The 23,535-nt window shown below is 38.4% G+C and overlaps 1 protein-coding gene across 1 annotated transcript in view; it reads left to right on the top strand.

Annotated features, from left to right (window-relative positions):
* The window catches only part of SLCO5A1 (solute carrier organic anion transporter family member 5A1), a 73,109-nt gene that overhangs the window by 23,905 nt on the left and 25,669 nt on the right, over nucleotides 1–23,535 (top strand). The window contains exons 2-4 of the mRNA XM_031503737.3: nucleotides 7,444–7,576; nucleotides 13,812–14,032; nucleotides 21,311–21,475. Of these exons, the coding sequence (XP_031359597.3) occupies nucleotides 7,444–7,576; nucleotides 13,812–14,032; nucleotides 21,311–21,475 (519 nt within the window). The remainder of the gene's footprint in view (nucleotides 1–7,443; nucleotides 7,577–13,811; nucleotides 14,033–21,310; nucleotides 21,476–23,535) is intronic.

Below are 23,535 nucleotides of genomic sequence, written 5' to 3'. Positions count from 1 at the left end.
ATTTTAAGAAAGATGACTGTTACTCATTTATTTAAGCAGTTGTTGATGTTTCTATTTAAAAAAAAACCCAAACGTCTACTTAGGTTACCAATGCCTTTGACTTCTTGAGAAGAATATCAGAACATCTTTGTTTTCAATTTAGGTTCTGATCATATATCAGATATATATCTGATATGTATATCAGATATACACATCTGATATAGATGTGTATATCTTTGGTCAGGCAAACAATTCACATGGGCCTATCCATATGCTTGAAGTTAGTTGTGTGTGCTTATGGAATACCATCATCATATTTTATTTAATTTAACTTCCAGTATTGTTTAATGGTGTGTTAAGCTGGACTATTCATTTTCTTTTCCTTGGCAGGCATGTAAAATTATGCTTTAATTATGGTTCTCTATAAATTTGTCTTCCAGGTCTGTGGAATCTGCTTGTTAAAATAGTGACAAATATATTCTATACAAAGATCAAGAGAGGTTACTGAAGTAGTTTTGTTGCTCTGTTTATTGTTTTAAGTGGAACACTGGATCTGAGAGACTATTAAAGTCATGTAACACTAATACGTTTTGAAAGGAAGTTATTTGGAGATGTGAACTGGACATTATTATCTGAACTGCAGTAATGCTCAAAGCATTATTTTTTCCTGAGCAAATAACCACAATAAAGAAAAAATCCTAAAGCATGTATAGATATGTTTGATTGTGCGTTTGTGATGAAAAGAAGGAAGTGAACCAGTTTCCTGACTTCAAAGCTTTTGAAAAGTCTGCCTGGCTTCTGCTCACAACTCAGTTTTGTGTCCTCAGGCTTAAAAGAGTGGTTAAAGATGCTGCAATGTATCTTATGTTTTTTGGGGTAGCTTCTGTGTGATGAAATTAGACAGAATGAGGTAAATACACCTTTATAAATCAGAGCAGTGTTTCTTTGAAATCTCCTTTATGCTTGATCCTTGCTATCTCATCACAGTGCTGTGACACAAGAGGAACAAGGGAGAGCTCGACCTGTTCCCCTTTGAAACCTCTATCGGCTTTGCTCTGTGTAGAAATCAAAACCTGCCCTGTACCCTAGAGAAATAACAGTGCTGCTCATTCTCCAGTGACAGCACAGTACAGCTGTCCAAGGAAATGTCTGCTGCTAGCACTGGAGAGAATGCTATGCTATAGCATGGTGGTGCTTCACCTGCAACTATTCTTTTAACCTATAGCCCTTTAAATTTCTTGGCACATAAATATTCAAGATTATATAAAGTTCATCCTGCATTTTGGTTAAAGCTCTGTCCTCAGATTGTAAACATGTAATCTTCAAACAGACTGCTTTCCTTGCAAATTTACATGAATGTTTTCTTTTGGTGCTGTTTTTATTATTATTTTTGCTGTTCTTTCATGAGAGTATTGTTCAGCCAGTAGGACTCTGAGTTATTGCTTCAATTAAGTAAATTACACTTCTGGATTTATTAGTCTACTTCACAACTCTAGGGGATTGATTTTATCTTTTGTATCTCTGTTTCCACTCAATATCCTCATGGTAATGACAGTTAAGATTTTGGAGTAAAAAATTGAAATCTACAGATATAAAAGGATTATGATTCTATATCCCTAGAAAGTATCCTACAAAATCTATTAAAATTGCTCTACTATTCTGACAGTAGCAAACATTCATATACATACTTGTATGCATATAAAAAAATATCTTCAGAATGAATCCTGTAGCTTTTGCAGGATTTTGCAAATTCTAAACTTCCATTTAAAAAAGAATAAAGGTCAAATTCTACTTGTCTTACACATGTATGAAATGAACAGTTGTACTATGGTGATGTGCTGCCAAGATTTGGACAATGGGGTCTTTCAGAAATGTTCCTCCTCCTCCAGTGGTAAACTCTGTGTGGTGACATGTGTGTGCACACAGAGGAGATGACAGGGACTGAGTAATATATGCCTTTGTTTTTACTTTTTAAAGCAAAGTGTGCTTTTAGAACCCAGAAGCTAACTTGTTGTAGCTCACCAATGTGTTGCTTCTGTTCATCTGGGCACAGCTAGCATGACTCATATAAAGAGGCACAGTCAGAGGGTTCACATAAGCATTTGAGGGTTCCACAGAGACATATGTTATATACTCCCATATACAGAGCCTACTGAAGATGTCTTTTGGTGTGATTAAAAGAGGAAAAGGGCATTCACAATATAAAATAACCTCTGCCTCATTAAATTTGGTAGTGTATGTAGATTTTAAAAAAATTATTTGGCAACAAAATTTTTTCAGACCTGTAGAGGATTCAGCTCATCTTACTGTAGTCACAAAGATTGTGCTGCAATAGGCTATATGTAAAGCTTTCTCTTGTTGAAGAAGATTCTCTATGAGGAAAGCAATAGACAATATTATAATTTTGTCAAACGTTGTCAGAATGGCAACATTCACTGTAATATGTCCCAGGATAACTTTTCTGTGGTTAAGAATGACACCGTTTAATCTTATTTCACATGCTTAGGTAAATTTGTTATGTAAGTAGGCTATTCTCTGACTCTCCTTTTCTCTCCCATCCAGCATCTTAGCTGTGCTGGCAGTTTATGGCTGAGCCTGGCAGCAGCTGCAGTTTTGAAACTACACCACCGTGCTAGTATGGTGTAGAGCCTGAGATGTGCCATGCTGAGGACACAGTGAGGCAGTGAAGCTCCTCCAGTACAAAGCTTCAAGGAATTAAAGTTGCCATGTCTAGATATCTTGGGTGAAAATGGGCACTTAACTAACTCTCTCTGAACCAGGATATTTTTACTTATCTATGGTCTGTGTCAGAGATAGAGCTATGATCTGAAGAGCAGGCTTGGGAGGGCTGGGAAAGGCTGTCCCTCGTCGCTGAAGAGAAAATACAGCGAGAGGAGGAGATATGCTTCGTAATGAAAACTCTTAACTGCAGCACTAAGGTCTTTATAGAAGAGGGCGACTTTAAAGAATCCACAAAGACCATGTAATTTTAGTAAACCAACCTGTGCTTTTCTCTGAAGACTTAGGATCCTACATGACAGCAGCAGCAGTAAGCTACAACAGACTTCTGGGGAAAAGCTTTTGCCGGGTCCAGTCTAAGCTGGTTGTGTTGAATGTCATGAATAGTTCTAAGTCACTCTGAGATCAGCTCAGTTGGTTAGAGCATGGTAGTGTTAATGCCAAGGTTGTGGATTTGATCCCTGTGCAGGCCATTCCCTCAGGAATGTGGGTGGCCTTCAGAATATTCTGTGGTTCTGTGAAGTTGGTAGGTGTGGGTGACCTGCAGATGGGCTTTCCTAGAGAGACCAGTGTTCCCACAGAATTGTAATATGACTTGTCAACACTGAACATGCATGGCTAATGCAGGAACTCAGAGCGGTGCAATCCTGCATTGGCAACCCAATCAGAAGAGATTCAGACTGATGTTGTAGTCAATATGTCTATATTAACAATAGTTTCCTTTTGCTATCTGTTGAAGATGATTTATGGTTGGGAGTAGAGCTTTTAACTCGTGGAATGTACACCACCTATTTTATCATGGGAAAGGACATGCTACTGCTATTTTGCAGCATAGTTTTTTGTGAGTTAGAAGTTAGTTAGTGAGGCAGCTTGCAAATCTAAGCACCAGGCAAGCTTATGGCTATGAGGTTATAAGACAGAAGCTGGATTTCCTTAGGTGCAATTAAAAAAATTACCTGGATATTGTGTACCCTGCCTCAACATCACAGTACTCCAGCATGTCCTGTGATAAAAATATTTGTTCCTTCCATTTGAAAGGTCATGGCTGTTACATCTGTGCAACTCCCTAGATCAAGATCCCTGATCATGGCCTAAAGAGGGAGGACCAAAAAGAGTTAGTTGAAATCCTTGGCAGAAGGCTGAAAGGAAGGTGCTTATCCATCATCTACATGTTTTTGAACCTTTTTCATCCAAAAGCTGGAGACCTTCTAGTGTTTTGAGTGGAAAATGTTCTGAAACTGTTTTCCATAGGATTTTTTATTTGTGAAGCAGGAAAAATTTTGATGACACCCTTATTGAATCTGTTTCCAGTTTAGTTTCCTTTCTGTATCATCTAGTAATCCTGGTGGCCTACTTGGGAATCAAAAATGTCTTTATTCCTGAAAATAGCTATGAGAGCTGTGACCAGAATTTTAAGGGTCCAGGACCCTTGAGTAGCCTGCCAGGGTGACTTATGGAGCTGGTTTGCCCTTCACTTCCACAGCAAGATTTGAAAGTTTGGGGCATATTCTTTCAAGTATGTGATTTTGAAATGCTTAAATGTTATGCTTGCCATACATCTGTTTACTCCCATTTATAAGTCTAAATCAGTTTCTTGCACTTGGTGTCCAGTTTCTGATAGTGACCATTATTAGATGTTGAAAAAGATGCTGCAGTGTATCTTAAAATGGCAATTTTACAAACTTACTTGCTGCCATTGACCTGGAGCATGGAGGCTCTGTGTTTTCTGAAAGACTCAGAAAATGACATTTTGTTTGGAAGTTATATTAAAAACAAATACATCTTGAAGCCTGAACAGCATATAGTAATTTTAAAATACTCCTGAAATTGTCAACAAGATTTCTTCCTCTAAAGCAGAACAGTGTACAATGTTACTTTTATCTTTATTGTGCAATGTTTCTGCTTACAAGGAAAACCTTCTGAAGTTTCCAGGTGTACAAAATGCACTGTTTGGGTAGTGATTTGAAACACAAGCAGTTGCTGCATTTTGCTGCTTTCAGTGGTGGGACTAAAGCTGAATTAATGCAGCATAAGTATTTTTTCTGAATACCCAAGTGAATGGATTAGGTCAGTCTTTTACTCCCTTTGTGTTTCCTCTCTAAAGATTTTAGAGATCTGAGTCTGCTGTAGTTGTCTGAAACAATTTTCTAAGCAAACGTGTAGAACAAAATTTATTATTGGTTGCAGGAATGTGGAGATAGTTTTTTGTTTGTTGGTTTCTTTTTTCCTTCTCATGATGTGAATTTTTGCAAATAAAAGTTACTGCGGGATTTATCTAACCACTTGCTGCTAAGGAGCAGAGTTTCAATGTCTAATGGAGCATTTTAAGCATACAGAGAATTGTTTACAATCAATCAGTAGGGAACATGGCTGGAATAAATTTAAATAGTGAACAGAATTCTGAAAACCATTATATCAAAAAGACTTCAGCAAAATCTATTTATTTAAAATTGCAGTTTCATAAAAACCAAAATGTGTTTACAAAGAAAAAAAAAAGACAACGCTTAAAAGTGATAAAACTGCAATCAATTTGTGGTCTGGCAGCATGTTTTAGTATCGGCAATTTTACTTTTTTGTGGTGGCTCCTGTGATTTTTTTTCACTGCAATAAAGTTCTATTTTTACTTGTGAGTCTAGGATTCAGCATGTCTGATTGAGGATGGGACCAAAAAGAATGGAGTCTGCATATTCTGTTGTGGAGAGGGACTGGTCCAGTAACTATCTGGACATAGAGAATTACAGAGAATTAGATAATCAGTTCTGTCATGTGCTGCTAGAGGATCTGCAGCAGCTGAGCAGGTGTTGCTGTGCTGGAACCTGGGTTTGGTGGTACAAGATACATGGACAGACAGCAGAGACCAACCCTTCTACCCCCTTGCCTTTTATACTGACATCCAGACCATATGGGAAGCAATGCAGAAACGTCTTAAAAGGAATGGGTGCTGCAGGGTGTATTAAGGGAGGAAAGAGATACTGTAGGGGAATGGAATGGAGTGGAGTGGAGTGGAATAGAACAGAACATTTCAGTTGGAAGGGAGCTACAAGGATCATTTCATCCAAATGCCTGACTGCTTCAGGGCTGATCAGAAACTAAACCCTGTTACTAAGGGCATTGTCCAAATGCCTCTTAAACACAGATAAGTCTGGCATCTCCCTAGGAAACCTTAATGGGTGTTTGACCTCCCTCTCCATAAGGAAATGCTTCCTAAGATGTAATGTAAACCTCCTCTGGTGAAGCTTTGAACCATTGCCATCTGTCCTGTCACTGGATACCAGAGAGAAAAACCCAGCGAGTAACGATCCCCTCCTCAGGGAGCTGTAGAGCAATGAGGTTGCCCCTAGGTCTCCTTTTCTCCAAACTAGGGAAGCCTCAAGTCCTTAGCTGCCCCTCACAGGTCATGCCTTCAGCCCTCTCACCAGCTTTGTTGCCCTATCTGGACCCACTGAAGGACCCTCACACCCTTCTTAAATTGTGGTGCCCAGAACTGCCTACAGTGCTCCAGGTGAGGCTGCAGCAGTGCTCTACACAGTGGGATAACCACCTTTCTTGAGCAGCTGGTGATTCTGTATTTGATGCACCCCAGGATGGGGTTTGTCCTTTGGCTTCCAGGGCACGCTGCTGATTCTTGCTGTGCCTGCTGCCAGCCAGCAGCCCCAGATCCATTTGTGCAGAGAGGCTCTCCAGCCACTCCTCTCCCAGTTTATACTTTTGCTTGATGTTAGTCTGTCCCAGCTGCAGAATCTGGTATTTTGATTTGTTAAACTTCATGCCATCAATCACTGTCCAGTGTTCCAGTCTGTGTAGATCCCTCTGCAGAGCCTTTTGTCCTTCTAAGGAGTCAGCAGCACCTCCCAGTTTGTGATCATCAGCAAACGTGCCAATGGTGGTTTCAGCTCCTGCCTGCAGGTTGTTGGTAAATGTATTGACCAGAACTGGCCCTAGAATTGACCCCTGGGGAACACCACTGGTGACCAGTGGCCCCCTTTGAGCTCTGCCCTTCACCCAGCACAGCCTGCTGCCACTCATCCCACAGCTGGACAAATTGTCCTGAAGGATGCTGTGAGGGACAGTATCAAAAGGATTACTCAAATCCAGAAAAATCGTGTTCACAACTTCTCAAATCCACTGGGTGGATGACCTTACCATGAAAGATAACAAGTTAGTTAAATAGCACTTTTCCTTTTGTGAACCCAAGTTTGTCAATTTCTGAAAGAGGAATATTTGATTTCTTAAAATGGACCATTCTTTTATACACAGTATTAGACTGATGGTAACTAAATTAGAATGTCGTACATTCTAATTTAGAATGTGCATTCTCTAGAATGTACATCACTTGGTTACAAATTTTATTCTTTGCTTTTCTCTTTCCCTACCATTAATCAGACTCTTTAAAAAATGTATATGCTAAATAATTTTGATTTGATTTTAAGGAAATGTTACCAAACAGGAAAAATTTTGTGCAAGTCATGTATGCTTTCCATCCAGAATACCAAAATAGTGTATACTTGCATAATTTGATTGAAAATGTACAGAAAGCAGTAATCTTCTTAGTAATATGTTACTTAGGCAGAAGTTGCTGCCTTGGTTGCAGAAAACGTTGCTTCAAGTTTTAGGGTGCAGAACTTCTTGTTTAAAAAAACATCATTTATTTTGTGATTTCACATGTAAATAAATAGTGAAACATTAATTTTATTGATCTGTGTCTCTGACCTTTTATTTCCTCAGCCATCATGTACGTAATGGGAGCACTTGGACCTGCAGCTGGATACTTATTAGGCGGACTTCTTATAGGTTTCTATGTTGATCCTAGGACAACTGTGTATATTGACCAGAGCGATCCCCGATTCATTGGAAACTGGTAAGGATCAAACATTTTTCAAAAGTTTTCTCTCAGTTGCCTGTAGGGAATGAAGACAGATTGGGAGCTTGAGGACTTGTTTAAGGTTGCAGAAGGAGGCTGAGGAAGATGATGTTTCTGTTGATTGCTACACACTAGCCTCTGACAGAGAGGACAAGTCTGCCACAGGAGTGCACAGGAACAGTGCATGGAAATTCCCCTATGTTTGGCTGTTCAGGGCTGTCCCTGACCACAGTGACTGGCACATGGGATGGCAAGGCAGGATATTGGTCTTGCAGGAAGGCATGGATGATCTCTGCTGCTCAGAACTGAACTCTGCTGCCCAGATGAGAAACACTTGACTTTGCTGATCTGATTCCTGGTGAAGGAGATAGGATGGGGTCAGAACATGCCCTTTCCAGTCTTTGTTTCTCAGGGTGATGGCTTGTGTTTAGCCAGCAGATACTGTAAACCATCACATTATTCTCTAGTAAGGAGTAGGCTTTCATCAGCGTTGAGATTTAGCAGCTGTAATTGTTAGCTGATGTCTTCAGGCAGCCTTTGAGATGTGGCCTCCTTGGGAATGTGTCTTTGAGAAATCAGGTCTTGAGGAGGCTTTCACTACCTTTTCTCAGATAAATCATAAATCTGCCTTGAAGTTTTCATGTAATCCCAGAAAAAACCCTGAAGTTCATTATCCCAGAAAGAGACCTCTGCTTTGTAGGTGTAAGGTGCAGTGTCAGTTCTCACGCCCTGGGTAAGTGCTTGTCACTGCGCCATTGCAGTCAGTCTGTATCTGTTTCTGTTTATTCTACAGTGATCTTTCCTGACAGTTTGATATGAAAAATTCTCTCTTTGGAGTTTTTTTAAACCTTTAAAGATTTAGTCCTGCTTTATTGGTCTTTCTGAGTCCAAGAGCATTGCTGCACCGTTTTGTTGAATTTTCAGCAAGAGAAAGGCAAAGCTGAGTGCTGAGTGTGACCTTGGGGTTAAAAACTCTCTGCTCCAATTTATTTACTGACTTATCTCACTGAAAGATCTGTGAGTGTGCAGCAATGTCAGAATTCAGACTATTCTAGTATAAAAGATTTGGAATAAAAGGAAAATATTATACATTCTTTGTAAAATTATTACACTTCATGTGTTTTTAATGACATGTCAGAGCTGGTAATCAGCATCTGATCAGTACTTTTTGACAGAAATTGCAAACAGACCCATAAATATATTTATTAATTGAAATCAGTGAGGCTGTATGAATATGGGGGCTGTATGAATGTGGAATAAACTTAATCTATAATACAACCACTGATATAACTGAGTTTTAGCTCAAGCAGCTTCAGCAAAAGTAAAATAATCAAAGCAAGAAAGTCAGTAAAAGTCATTCAAAGTTTTCTTTTTTTTTTATCTTGCTGATTTAATCTATAGGGTCTGGCTTTCCTTGAAGTGTATTCCGGGTCTTTTTATTTCTTTAATTTTGGATCATGTCAGTTCTTTTTCTCTTAAATTTCTGAGGAGTAGCAACTGCTATCAGGTCTCTGATTATTTGCTGGCCTCTCATAAAAGTTTATTGCCTTTCATAGCATTTGTGTCTCATTCTCTTTTCTCTTTCTGAAGCTATTTTAAAAAAGCAAGACTCCTTGGTGTGAGGGTTAACCTTTGTTCCTTGATACTCACTAACTGCCTGGTTGCAGAGAATTCTGGAAGTGTAGACTTTCATTCCACTGAAATGTATTTTCTGGGATTGTGACATTTTGTCCTTGCAGGGAAGTGCTGTGTAGTCAAGTTTATTTTTATTTATGCAATCTAGCAATTTGAAATGTTAGAATAGCCTAACACTTACTTTAGCTGACACACTTTAAAAGTATGGTTCAATTGAGATAACTTAATGGGAAGTCATATGTGAGATTTCTGAGTCTTGTTTCCTTTGAAGTGAATTAGTGTCTTTGATTCCTATCTTTTCTTTATTATAGCTGTAAGGTTCCTAATGTAATTTATCGTGGGACTCAATTTAACAATTTCCATTGTTAGAGGAGGCAGTGCTTGCAGACAAAATAGCGAGTACAGCAGCTATGATATATGGCTAAAATAAAAGCAGTATAGCCTATTTTTTTTCCTTAAGCTGTTCTTTTCTAGGAGGTATATTGCAGGACATGTAATTTGGTTTATCTCTCATGCAACATGGTAAAGTAAATGGTTGTTTTTCAGGGTTATGTCTGATCTGATTATTCTGTGAGTTTCACAGGACTTGGATTTCTGCTCCTGGGCTTTGCACACCTGGGGTTTCTGTAGGTGCTCTGTGCTAAATTATAAGCCAGCTGTCTATGCCAGCCCATCAAATGTTTGAAATTGTTTTTTATTCAGATGTGGTCACTGTAGGGATATCTGTTAGAAATCATTCATCATGTTGTTGTCTTTGAGAACTGTTAATGTGCTGTATAGGAACCTCATTAGTTGTGAGTAGCCCTTGGCAGTCTGTCAGGTGCTTTGAAACAAATTTTCTTTTGCTGATGCTTTTCTGAGTGTTTTCCTAGTTCAAAATCTGTTTAATACTTGGATCTTGCTATATAGTCTTTCATCAACATTCCACACAAGAAGTTTAAAGGAATTCCTTCAGCATTGTCTGGTCTTTCCGTAGCTTTAATTGCTTTATTTGAGGTCCTAGGGCTTGTGCGGATGCCTTTGAGGTATTCTTCTGCATATTTTCTTTGGCTTCAGAAGACCGAAAATCAAGGGTTTTTAAAATTAATTAAATTACTTAAATAAATTAAGCTCTTGTTCTGACCTCCCAATTTCCCATTGTAGGTGTCCTTACTATTTTTGATACAGTATTTTGTCTGTTTTCCAATTCTTTGATATTTCTCCAGGAAGTTGTAGATGGTGAGATAATTGCATCCAGTGCTGCATTTGTGACATCTCCAGCATTTGGTATGCTGTCATAACGGTCCCTTTAGATTTGAATTTCATATGGTACTACATTACAGGCCCTGTCTCCTTTGCTGTTTCCTCCTGAGTGGGTGGCTGCAGATTTCTGCATATTATTGCCACAGATTCATTCTTTGATCAGTGCCTTTGCAGCTTCTGCCTTTGAGATCCTGAAAGGGATGTTGCTACATTTTTATACAGACTATGGATTTATTCTGTCTGACAGTGCTGACTAATCCTCCTAAAAGTCTGCTTTCTAATCCATGTATGTTATCAGCTAAAATGAATGGAGGATTTTCTGTTTACATAATATCAAAATTAGTCAAAACTTTCAGTCACTTATATTTGCCTTGCAAAAGCTTCCTGTAAGCTTCTAATAAAAACAGTGTTATACACATGGCTGTTTATTTGTTTTTTTGCCTGTGTGTAATCATTTACCATGCAAAGCATTGTGTATGAATTTGTCTTCATTAAAAAATAAAATTTGCAATATCTTTGCATTACAAATATGAGACCAAATGCTTTTTGTTTCTTGTGCAAGAAATCCTATCTACTCAGAATTTAAAATGTTTTAAAATTTGAACAAATATATCATTAGTATTGTAAAGTAGTACAAAAATGTATAAAAATTGTTCTTTTATTGGGTTTGTATGGCAAGGTTTTGGTAGTGGGAGGGCTACAGGGGTGGCTTCTGTGAGAGGCTGCCAGAAGCTTCACCTCTGCCTGAGAGAGGCCATGTCAGCTGCCTCCAAGAGGAGGCTGGCCAAGGATGACACCATCAGTGGTATCTTTGGGATAGCAGATTTAAGAAGAGGGAGACAAAAAGATATGTGCAACACCAGCAGCAGTCAGAAGAGAGTAGAATGAGACTATGTGGTAGAAACAGCTCTGCAGACTCCAATGTCATTGAAGAAGGAGGAGGAGGTGGAGATGCTCCTTGTGCCAGAGCAGAGATTCCCCTGCAGCTAATGGGAGCTTTTCATTACATTTCTCTTCCCTGTCCTGCTGAGGGTGGGAAGTGATGAGAATGGCTTTGGTGGGCACCTGGCATCCGGCCAGGTCAACTCGCCGTGATTCTAGAAATTTGATTTGAGATGAAAAAGCTGTCATTGTGGTTGGCTGTTATAGTAACATGATTGACTTCACTGAAACTTCCAAATACCAGCGTAGATTTTTGTGGTGGGTTGGCTTTGGCTGGCTGCCAGGTGCCCACCAAACTGTCTCACTCCTCTTCCTCAGCAGAACAGGGGAAAAATACGATGGAAAGCTCATAGATCGAGATAAGGACAGGGAAAACCCTCACTAGTTACTATCATGGGCCAAGTAGACTTGATGCAGGGAAATCAATTTATCACCAATTAATAACAGAGTGGGATAGAAAGAATGAAAAAGAAACCTACAAGCACTTCCAACCCACTCCTTCCTTCTCCCAAAGCTCAGCTTCGCTCCTGACTCTTCTACATCCTCTGCTGGAGTGATGCAGTGGGCTGTGGAAGGGGGGTTGTGGTCAGTTTGTAACACCTTGTCTCTGTTGCCCCTTCTCTGCTTCAGACAGTCTTTTATTAACTGGTCCAGCACAGGTCCTTTCTGTGGGGTGCAGTCCTCCAGGAACAGAATATTCCAGCCTGAAACATCCCCCGTGGGTGACATGTCCTGCCTGAAAACCAGCTTGAGTCAGGGCTCTTCTCCACAGGCCACAATTCCTGCTTGAGCCTGCTCCAGTGTGGATTCCCCACAGTCTGGAGGTGAATACCATGTTGTCCTACAGGTGAATCTCTACACTTGGAGCTCCTTCTCCCCTTCTTCTCTCACCTTGGGTCTGCAGGGCTGTTTCACTTACACAGTTGCTGTGTGGTTTTTTCACTTTCTTAAGTAAGTGAACACCAAGGTGCCACAATCATTCTGATAGGCTCAGCACTGGGTAGTGTGGATCTATTTTAAAATTGTCTGGAGCTGTCTCTGTCAAACATGGGACAGTTCATGGCATCTTCTCAGAGAAGCACCCCTGCAGTCCCCACCGTGCTACCAAAACCTTGCCATATAAACCTGGTACAACGAGATGAGTCTGTAGTGAAAACTGCACTTCCAGTATGTAAGAAGTTTGTGGATGGATTCTGAGGTTGTCCTTCTTTATAGAACCAGCTATGTGAGGTTATGTTTCCCTTAGTCTTTCACTATTAGAGGAGAAATGATGTTATCTGACACTCTGCTATCAGTGTTCTGGCTGCTGACTCGAGTTAACTCTACAGAACCTTTTAGTGCAGCCCTTTTGCCCATCTGTGGTGCTGAGGTGAAGCCCATGAAGCTTTTTTGGCTGCAGGGAGGACAACTGTATGCAGCTGGAGAGCTCTGCTCTGTATCCCACACATTGTCCCTTCTGTGGGTATGTCCCAGGTCATCCGTGAGAGACAAGGGATCATTTCAGGGTTGTTTTTATATCCCATATTTAAAAGACAGAGGGAGAGAAGAAGAAATTCTTTGTGAAGGCTATTTCAGGTTGCAGTCACAGAACAGAGTTTTGAGCATAAACCTTGGCATGAATTGTAGCCCATCAGTTGTTTACATTTAAGCTTTGGGAACTCTTCAGTTGTGAGAGGAGAGGATTGGACAGTCAGGGCAGTGAGAGGTAGGCAGTGGAAAGCAGAACAGATTTAGCCCTGATGTATCTATCAGGATATTTTATCTTCTCATGACATGGATAGCTTTTTCTATGTTCTCCATAGAAATACTATATTGCTTTACTGGGAATTATCTGTGAAAGGCTAAGTCAAAGTGAAATCTAATTCTCATCACTCAGTATTGAAAAATTACCAAAACTGAAAATTTTTGGTAACTTAAAGCTGACACTAATAAAATTTGGTGGGTTCTGGATAAATATTCAAATATATTTGAATAGAAATAACAGAACTAAGTTTAGAAGAAGTGACAGTAGATGTGAGAGGAGAATCTCTTTTATTTCTCTGTGTTATGGTAGTAGAAATAGCATTTGAGCTTTTTGTTAAAGTTTGTAGTTTATTTTCATCAAAATAAGGTAACAAGTATTGATTATTAAAATTAGGAAGACATAGTTTTAAAGCAATTGTAGACGAAGGTATATGTCTTGCTTTTTAAAAGTTACTTTCTTTCAGTAAATAAGCCAACAGAAACATCTTCTGATTAAGGTATTTAGTGCAGTGAAGGTTGTCCCCCACTCCAATTCTGTACTCTCAGTGCCAGTTTTTCATATTTTGCAAATGTGTCTTTCCAGCCAGTGCACCCTCTAACAGTAACTTTGGTTTTTTTGTTACATGTAATGTGTTTACTTTTGTTTCCATTCCTGTTTTCCTGGCATTAGGTGGAGTGGATTTCTCCTTTGTGCTATTGCTATGCTCCTTGTGATATTTCCCATGTTTACCTTTCCGAAAAAGCTCCCTCCTCGACATAAAAAAAAGAAAAAGAAGATTAATTCTGATGACGTTTCAAGTGATGATGATGTGATGAAAGAGAAAACAAGTAGCAAAACAGAAACAGACAGTTCAGTTTCTGCCTCTATGGGATTTGGAGAGAATGTTAAAGGTAAAGTTTGTTTTTAATTTGTAAATGCTTTAGATTTTGTGTGCAGGGTCATCCAGGATTGTATGGGTGTAATTGAAGGCAGTTTTGACACCATATATTTGCTATTATTTTTTGCTATTGAGATTTTAATAGATGCTTATCCTCTAAAATGACAGGGTGCAGCAATGATTGTAAGACATTCTTTTTCTTGAATTGTCAGTGTTTGTGCACCTGTAACAAACAGGTAGGCTATTTCCTATAGTTACAGGACACTTCCCACATGTATTTATGCATCTTAGAATTTGTAATTGTCACACTTGCTTTGTAAGCTGAACTTTGTGGAATAAAGTGCTCTTCCACAGTGTAATTGAAACAAGTAGAAGGAATTCTGGTATGTGAGTTCAAATACATTCATGTATTTGGGTAAGTTCATAGAGAAAGATTATTTATTTCATATTCCTTTCCTGTCTGTTTTGTACTGCAAACTATTTTCTGAAGGCTAAGACAAATAAAACCTGTGCTAATATTGAAATGTGAAGAGATCAAAAGATTGACAAGTCGTAGAGATTTTAATTTTTTTCAAGGAGTAGCCATTACTGTAAAATCTAACAGTAAGTAATAATCATTGTCAAGTTGTCTGGGGAAGAAGAGCAGTGTTGCTGCAAATTGATTAATGTGAAGCATATAAAATTCAAATTGACAATACAGACTCAACAGTAGCATAAAATTGAATAGTATAGGACAAGAGTGAATGTGCCTCATTGCCATTGTGTTGTTAGTGCTGTTGTGTCCTCCTTGGATTCTATGATGCAAATGCTGGTTGTGCCATTCCATGGTAGCCTGATAAATGCAGCTGGAACTAGGAGAAGCTATGAAATATCTATTGTACCATCAGACATAATTTGAACTCAATCTTCTAAATGCTTGTTTGAATAGACATTAGTGTTACTCTTTACATGGATATAAGTCCAGGCTATAATGATTGGCAGACTTTCTAATGAAACATTTATGATCACTCTTTATGCTGAGTGAGTGATAAGGCATAGGCATATCAAAATCAGCTGTTTTTAGGCTAAACCCAGTGTAATTTAAAGTTATGTTTGCACATCTACATACTGATTTGCTCTGTATTATATTTACACCGGTTCTCTCAGGGTACCTGAAGTTACTGTTAATTTCTACAGAAGTAAAGAAAAAAGAGGATACCAGAACTTTCTTGGTGTGATTTTTATTAGCTTACAAATCAGCTTCTTAAGGTACAAGGCAAGCAAAGTGAACCTCAAATACTAGATCTTTCAGATCATGTTTTCCCTTTTGGCAAAGTGGTTGAAAATGTGATGGAGAAGCAAAAAAAACGTGTTCCTTCCTCCTTTAAAGACTCTAGTCTCTAGACTCTATTTGTGAGTCCATTTTCTCATCAATCCACACAACTAGTTGTGGGTTTTATCTGGCCTCTGTTTAGTGGAAGTAATTCAGGGGTAGCCCTGTCAAGATTTTCCCAGTAACACAGGGAATTGAGGGAGTCTAGTCTTTGCTGGACTCGTTCCTAATGATTGCAGGCAATGTCCAGAGAGGGACTGCTTCACCCTTAGGTGTGCCTGGTGAAGATACAGGTGTACAGATGAACTGCATCTCGGTGGGTTTGCTGATGCAGGTTCTCTGATACATAATTTCACCTTCCAGGTCATGTTGTCCCTACAGGCACAGCAGGTACAGAAAAAACAAGTAATTGTTTGGGAGAATGTTTTCTAGGACTGTTTTTTACAAAAATAAAAACTTCTGTATGTCTTATTGTTTCTTTGGTATGTATCTGCCTAGATGTATAACATACATTTTATAAAATTCTATATGAATATATTAATGGAGCTGCCAAACTAGAACTTTTACTGCACAAAACTTTTAGTTTTCTTTAGAGGAGAAACTTCCCCATGTGGAACAGGGAAAAGAAACATGCCAGAAAGATAGCAAGCTAGTTCAGATAAGCAGAAAAAGTATTTTTCTATAAGCTGATAATAGCTTTCCCATTCAGTGTCAGTTACTCTAGCAAAGAAGGCCTGCAGCAGGAATGCACTATCATTTAATTATTTTTCCAGTTTAAGTGGCTTTATGAAATAAGATCATGCCTCAAGCTTCTCAGCTGAGGTAATTTTGTTTATAATGGGAAGGAAAAAGGGATCATATGTGTCTAAATCATTCAGCATTGCTTTTTCTGAGATGCAGTGAACATTTTATACTTCGAATTTCAGTGCTTCATCTTTTTATAGCACTGTGGGCAGAAACTCCACTTAGGCAGTAGACAGGAGACTGTTGATTTAATAGGTCATATCTTCTGTTCTATACTAATAAATATCAATGATGTCATAGTCTGCCATGACAGAGGTCAGTGCCATCCATCAAATCTCTGAAATTTATGCAGCTTTGGTAAGGACAGTAACTGTTTTCTTCTTCCAAAATAAGGTCATCTTACCTGGGAAGCCTGGCAAAATGATTTTTGTCTTGTTGTAACTTGTTCTAATTTCCTAATTAATTCTCTAGGTGAATGAAAAGGTATCAAAAAGTCATGAGTCTTTTTTTCTGCACTGACTGCCAGTATAAGCTGAAGAAAGAAACCAAAACTGGCTCCATCCACAAGTAGCCTCAAACTTCAGTGATCTGAGCTTTATTTTGGCCCATGGCAGAGCTGAAATCAGATAAAAATACAGATACAACTTTGCTTTTTCACTTGTTTCAAGTTGCAAGGGCTTGGAATTCAGTCTTTTCTTACTTATGTTTCAAGTAGAAAATGTGAGCTGAAGAATGCTTCTGAGTCAGGTGTCAAAAGTACTAAATAAAAGAGTTAAGTAGGTCACAGGAGGAAGAAAATTGGATGTAGTTTATTGGGAAAAATAGAGGTAGTGTAGATTACGTGAGCTAGAGGAGTTTTATAGTGAATAAACCAGGATTCAATTCCATATGTGCAGATAATACATGAATCAGAGCAGACAAAACTACTGTTTTCATTTATTACCTACATACCCTTAGGGTTTTGTACCATGCAAATTGTATCTGCAGTCCCTTTCACTTACCACTATAATGAAACTTACTGTGCAATTGCATAAAGGAGCAGTGTAAAGAAAGCAAATGTATATATTACTTATAAAAGGCTGATCTAATCTGAATCAAATAATTAATTAATTAATTACATGTATTTTGTAGCCTTTGGAGTTTTTTTGTTTTGTCCCTATGTACAGCCCTTTCTTAAATGTAGAATATTCCTGTCTGGCTTGTCACATCTACCAGCTGTCCTATGCCTTTCTGGGTCAGTTCCTGTGAGGGGCAGAGACAGGATAATAATGTTTGTCAGGGCATCAGCAGAGAGAAATAAAACTCCTGAGGGGCCTGTGGTTGCAGGAAAAGCCCACTGAAGTGCTTTGCCAAGGAACTGGAGTGGAGTTTCTGTGCTACCTGAAGATCAGTTGACAGGCATCAGAAGAGGAGGAGGAGACAGAGGGCTGTGTGTAGGGGCACTTGGTGGGCACTGTGAATGTCAGAGAGTTCAGCAGACCATGGCATGCAGGAGATCCTGCAATGACACTTGAGCAAGGCAATTCCCTCTTGGCCTTTCTTAGGCTGTCCTGAAGAGCTCAAAATAGAAAAGATTGGCATAGCTCCATGTAGTGATGAGCAGTACTAACTGGGGTCTTGAGGACCTGCTCTAAATCAAATTAAAATAAATAATAATCATATCAAACTGGCTCTGAACCCTTCCTCTCTTGATGGGCTATTAGGGACTGTTCAATGATCCAGCCACCAGCCAGGTTCTTAAGGCCTGTCCTGAGAATTGAATGAAGTTGTTTAAATGGTGTGTGAGTAGATAACGAACTGGCAAAATACTGTTCTGGAGGTTAGCGATTAGCTCCATTCAGGATATATTTGACATAGTTGTGTGTCATTTTGCTAGTTTCCATTCTGATAAACAAACCAGAGGTTCTGTCTCAAATCTTGGCCCTGCTTTGTAGTGCACAAGAGTGGAAGCTGCCCCTGAGACCTGGGTGCAGAGCCAGCCCTCTCCAAAGCTGCAGGCTTGGGTAGTGCTGTCTAGACTGGGAGCACTAGCAGAGGGGAGGGCTTCTGGCCAGTGTTTGCCTCACCCTGACAAGTTTCTGATGGACTGCAGAATGACACTGCTGTAGACTGGAATGATTTATTCACCTGATTGTATTCATTGCATTGCCCTGGGCTGGGTGTGCAGGAACAGGGATAAAAGAAACTATATTAAATGTTGAAAAAGGAGGTGAAGTCATAACTGAGTTTTTATTGAAATTCTGTTTATAGTGCTTTGCTTAGAGAAATATTTGTGAATACTTGTATTACTTGCAGATTTTTCTTCTGCTTTTCCCTTGCCATGAATCAAGCAATGGTCCACCACACGAGTGAAAGAAAAATGAATACTGACCCAAGAAAAAATACTGTCAAAGACCATGAAAGGAAGAAAATTGCCAGTAGTCTAGTAAACCAGTCCAGCAAGGAAGGTTTCAATTTACTCTTAGTTATATACTAGTTATTGGGGGAAAAAGAAAAAAAAGATGGTATGTTAAAATTTGAGTTACTGCACAGAAATACAAACATGTTTGCAGCCATGCTAAAATATTGATTTAGTTCTAGGAGTGTCATTGATAGAGGTTTTTTAGTTTAGATAACAGAATGAGGGAAATTGCAATTTCTGTAGGTTTGTTTCTGATGCAAATTTGCAAAAATATGCAATGTCTTTTGAAGATGTCTTTCCAAAAAATCTAACCTGACAGATTTAATAATGGCCTTGAAATCAAAACCTAGCCACACAAAAATAATTTGACATAGAGATGTTTTAAGAGCGTGATTGATTATGTAGTCTACAGGATCCTTAAAGTTTTTAGCGTTCTTGCTTTTTGCTACAGTTATTGTGGTTGAAAGATAATGATTTACTTAATAGTACTTTTTTAGTATAGGTTTTTAGATTCAGAAGTGTAGCATAAGTGCTGCCAACACAAGGTTTGATAGTGATCATGGGAGGGAATCAGGGAAAGTCTAACTCTGAATGTGTGTTTTTATTTCCAAGTTTCTTACTATATAGCAACTTCCCTTTGTATGCCAGACAATTGCTGTTTATAAACCATGAAGATCAACTCTTAAGTGATCCAGGTGGCATGCATTAATGTGGCATGCAGAAATAAACTCTTTATTTCATGCCAAAATTTATAGTAATCAGCAAAGCTGTTCTCTGAAGAGCCCCTCACATGAGTATAAGAGAACTTGTGCTTATTCCAAGACATTAAGTTTTATCTACTTAACAGGAAAAATCCCATTTCAAAATACTAATTAGTTTTGAAATGAATATGACCTTTAGCCTGAGTGCTCAGATGAGATGTAAGTAGGAGTCAACAGAAATACAATTCTACATACAAACACCGGAGCAAAATGTTCATTAGCTCTGCAGTTCTTTGCCAAATTAATTCTCTAGTTGACTGAAAATTCTAAAGCAGACATTTTCCTGAAGCTCAGTTTTTACCAGGAAGGGCAAACTATACCACGTATTATGATGTCTGGACGAGACTCTTTAAAATAATCAGTTTAGCAAAGACCTTGAGTTCAGCTCTCGGACAAGAACTCCCAATAAATTTCTACAAAGAACACTCAGTTCATCATCCTAATAAAATTATCTTTCTGTGATGATACCTTATTTTCTCCCACATTTTAAACTCAGGTGAGCAGCTGCCACTAAGTAGCTCAGTTTCCATCCAGCAGTACCAATCCTTCTTTCTGCTTCCTGACTCCTTTCTCACAGCATCATCAACATGGTCATAACTGTTTGCTCCTGTTGTTTCTATTGCAAACAGTACCACCTTTTTTTTATTTTTAAAATCTGTAGGTGGTAAAAACATTAAAATACATGATTGCTTCTTAATATAATTTATTCATTAGTTATTTCCACCAATCTTTGTATTTAACATTTAATATAAGTTTCTTCATAGATGTAGCAGGAGAGCATTTGACTGTATTAAAATTATAAACCTAGTAGTCATAATGAATTCAGTATAAATTTTGACAACTGGCATAAGCTAATACTGGATGCAGTCAGACAGCTTAAGTGCTAATTTGCAGTTTGACAGGTTTTGACATGACAAATGAAATTATGTTTGGTTTTATACAGATAACCTACTGGAGTCAGTGGAGAAAGTGAGACAGATTTTTGTCTTGACATCTTTTAACATCAGTAGAATTCTCAGTTGTTCCTGCTCAACATGTATTTCTAATGGGTGCTCTTGTCATTGAATTCAACTGGCTTTGATTCAAGCACTATTCTATTTCAGTACCAAGTGAAAAGCAAATGAAAAAAATCTGAACTATAGTAGATACAACACTTGAAAAAAATTTGATCTGGTGTAAAGAAGCCCCAAGGAAAAGAAGACGTGTTTAAAATCACGGCATCTTATCTGAAAAAAATTAAGTGCTGAATAGGGTGATGATAATTTGACATCACTGCAGGACTAAATTAAAAGTATGTAAATGTTTAATTTAACTACAGTGCTGAATTTCACGGGGGTTTGATATTTGATTTGAGAATAATTGCAACATCTATGAATACTTTTTCAATTTAAGTTAATGATGTACTCTCATTTTTAATTGATTGCTTTATCCCTTCTGAGACTATTGAGTTGTATGTAATGTATGTTGAGATTCTGTGATATCATTGATGTAATTTTTTCATTATGCTTTGCATAATTGTAAATGCTTTTAAATAATGTATAAAAATGTTTAACTAAAAATATTTTGGTTCCCCTTTCAAATTAGAATATTATTATTACCCCAGCTTTCCAAGCATGGTCCTTGAAGCAGAGAATAACAGGGGGAGTGTAGGATCTTTTTTCCTCCTATGGAGTGCAAATCTCAGTACTGTCAGTTCAGCAGTGTGGTATGTGTTATCTCACAAAAAATTTCAAGATATCAGAGTAGTTCCAAAATTTCTACATTTTATTGCTGTTTTTCTTTCTGTTGTGTTGTTACTATCTGTTCTTTCAGATGGTTTTTGAATACACACCTCAGTTGTGTTTGTGCCAAGTGGGACTGTGGCCCTGAGTGAGGCAGTGAGATGGGGTCAGAACAAGGAGCAAGGGTTGCAATCCCAAGTATGCACTCTCCCTTCTGTCTAGCAAATGTACCAGCTGCTAGCAAGCCATTATTGCCAGTGTCTCAAAGAAAATCAGTTGGTTCTGTTTCAGTTTGCTTTTGTTTCTCACTCAGTGTTTATAACATTTGTTTGTCATTTTTGTCATTTTATAGAGCTTCCAAGAGCAGCTGTCAGGATCTTGAGCAACATGACATTCCTTTTTGTGAGTTTGTCATACACAGCTGAGAGTGCCATTGTCACAGCTTTTATTACCTTCATTCCCAAGTTCATCGAGTCACAGTTTGGCATCCCAGCTTCCAATGCCAGCATCTACACTGGTAAGGCATTGCCACATAGTGTTACCTTGCAAGGTTGGCTTTGGCTAATACAATGAGTTAATTAGGAGTGAACCAAAGCATGTTTGTTCAAACAGGTGATTGGATCCAGCTTTCTGCATTTGGTTAGATATGCAGACTATTTTTTGATGTTTGTGATATGTATTTAGTAAGATGGGAACCCATTTATATTGTTAAAGGGCTGGATTTTTTTTTTGTTTTTGCATAGGCCTAGGCAGATGTTTTCTCATTTGTTGATGAGCTCCAAGGGGGAAAAAATCAACAAAAGCAACCTAGAAAAAACATAGACATGACTGCAAGTTGTGTGCTTTAACAGGTCTCTTAACACTGTTCTTATTTCCTGTGAATTTTGCTTCCTATTTGATCTTTAAAATATCTTTATATTTTTTTCTCCTTAGTGAAAAGTTGTTTATCTGTCCCATCCTTCACTTATCTCTCTCCTCCAGGGTAGTGGTTTTCTCCTCCTTTACACTGAGACAACAATCTAGTCTAGTCAGAACTCCCCAAATTCTCTCCTACTTGTCATTTCAGGAGACCCCTGCTTTACCAATGTACAGCCATGTCCAACTTTTAACAGAGCTACAGACCACAAAATTTTAAGCTTCACACTTTGACTGAGAGAGATGAGAACGTGGCTACTAGAGGCCAAAATATTGTGCAGTCAGGGCCTGTGTCATGCAGATGAGTTTCCTTCTCTTCTAGCTGCGTCAAAGACATTTGTCTTTATAATGATCTTTTTAAATTCTCCATAGTGCTTCTCATGCAGAATAACTGCTAATTGCTGGGCAGTTCTTTCTTCCCTCATATTTCCAGACACTGTGCCCTAGGAATGATGGAGTGGAGTGAATTGTGGGGACACAGGTGAAATATGGGATGAAGCTGCCCAGGAGCATCTGTCAAAAAAGGGCAAAAAGTAGCAGAAGGAAGAAGGAAGGCACATAGACCTCACATGGGAAGAATTTGTCACTTGAAGTGGTTGGAAGAAATGCAAGGAATTTCTAGAGTGGGGAGGAGAAAAGTCAAAGAAGCACCCTGTGGTGCTTTCTATTTGAGAGTTTCTGGGATGAGATATTCTTCAGGGCATGAAATCCCTGTGTTCTGCATATAAGGAGGAAACACTGACTCATGGGACTGTGGTGCTTTTTGAAGCTTAGGGTAGCTACACATGCAGGAGTTTTACTGTAATGAGTTTTGATGGGATGGCTGCACCATAACTTACTTCATTCTCAAGATAAACCAGAAATATTCTTGCCAGGAGAAAGACTCAACAGGCAGTACATTAACAGAGGTGAAACTAGTGTGATCTTCCTGAAGTGTGAAGTTATTAACATCTGTTGTTTCCTCTGTTGTAAATTACTTGATAAAGACTATTAAAATGATCCCAAAGAAGAAGGTGAAATATATCAGGCTGGATGTGCAACAAGGACAAGTGATTGCTGCTTCCACAATCCCAGCTCTTAAACTTAGCACTGAAGTCAACAGTTGTTAATTTTATAAATATTTTTTGTAGAAAGGATGGGAAAGGGAAACTTGGAAATTCTGTATTAGATTGCTACTGGCTAATAAAGTAAGATATGACAAGTTCACAATGTTCTGGTTAGTAAAAGGATAATTTATATGTTATTTACATTATACATCTATGCTTAATATGCACATTGCCAGCTAAGTACATGTACTTCCTGAATCTCTTCATGGAAAGATTTTACTGGCAACTTTTTGTCTTCTAAGCAGCAATTCTTTAATTAAGCCTCAATTTCCTTCAGTTTTAAAACAAGCCTGGCATTTGTCATCATCTAAAAACACTGTGCGCCAAATTTCTTGTCTTGAACTGGAGCAGCTTCTACATTTAATTTCTGCTCTTGGAAAAAAGACTGGTTTTGATTCTGTGAAGACTTCTTGTTTAGAATCTTCCCCCTGAAATGATATTTTATTCTATAATGTCATTGGTGATGGCAGGATAATTAAGATGTCAGCTGTTTTCCCCTCTTTTTTGCTTTTACAATCTCAACATTTTGATAAATGTCCCTTTCACATACTAGCAG

This window comes from Lonchura striata, chromosome 2 (assembly GCF_050655825.1).
Source record: "Lonchura striata isolate lonStrDom1 chromosome 2, ASM5065582v1, whole genome shotgun sequence".
Classification (NCBI taxonomy): domain Eukaryota; kingdom Metazoa; phylum Chordata; class Aves; order Passeriformes; family Estrildidae; genus Lonchura; species Lonchura striata.
This window is presented reverse-complemented; position numbering and strand designations above follow the sequence as displayed.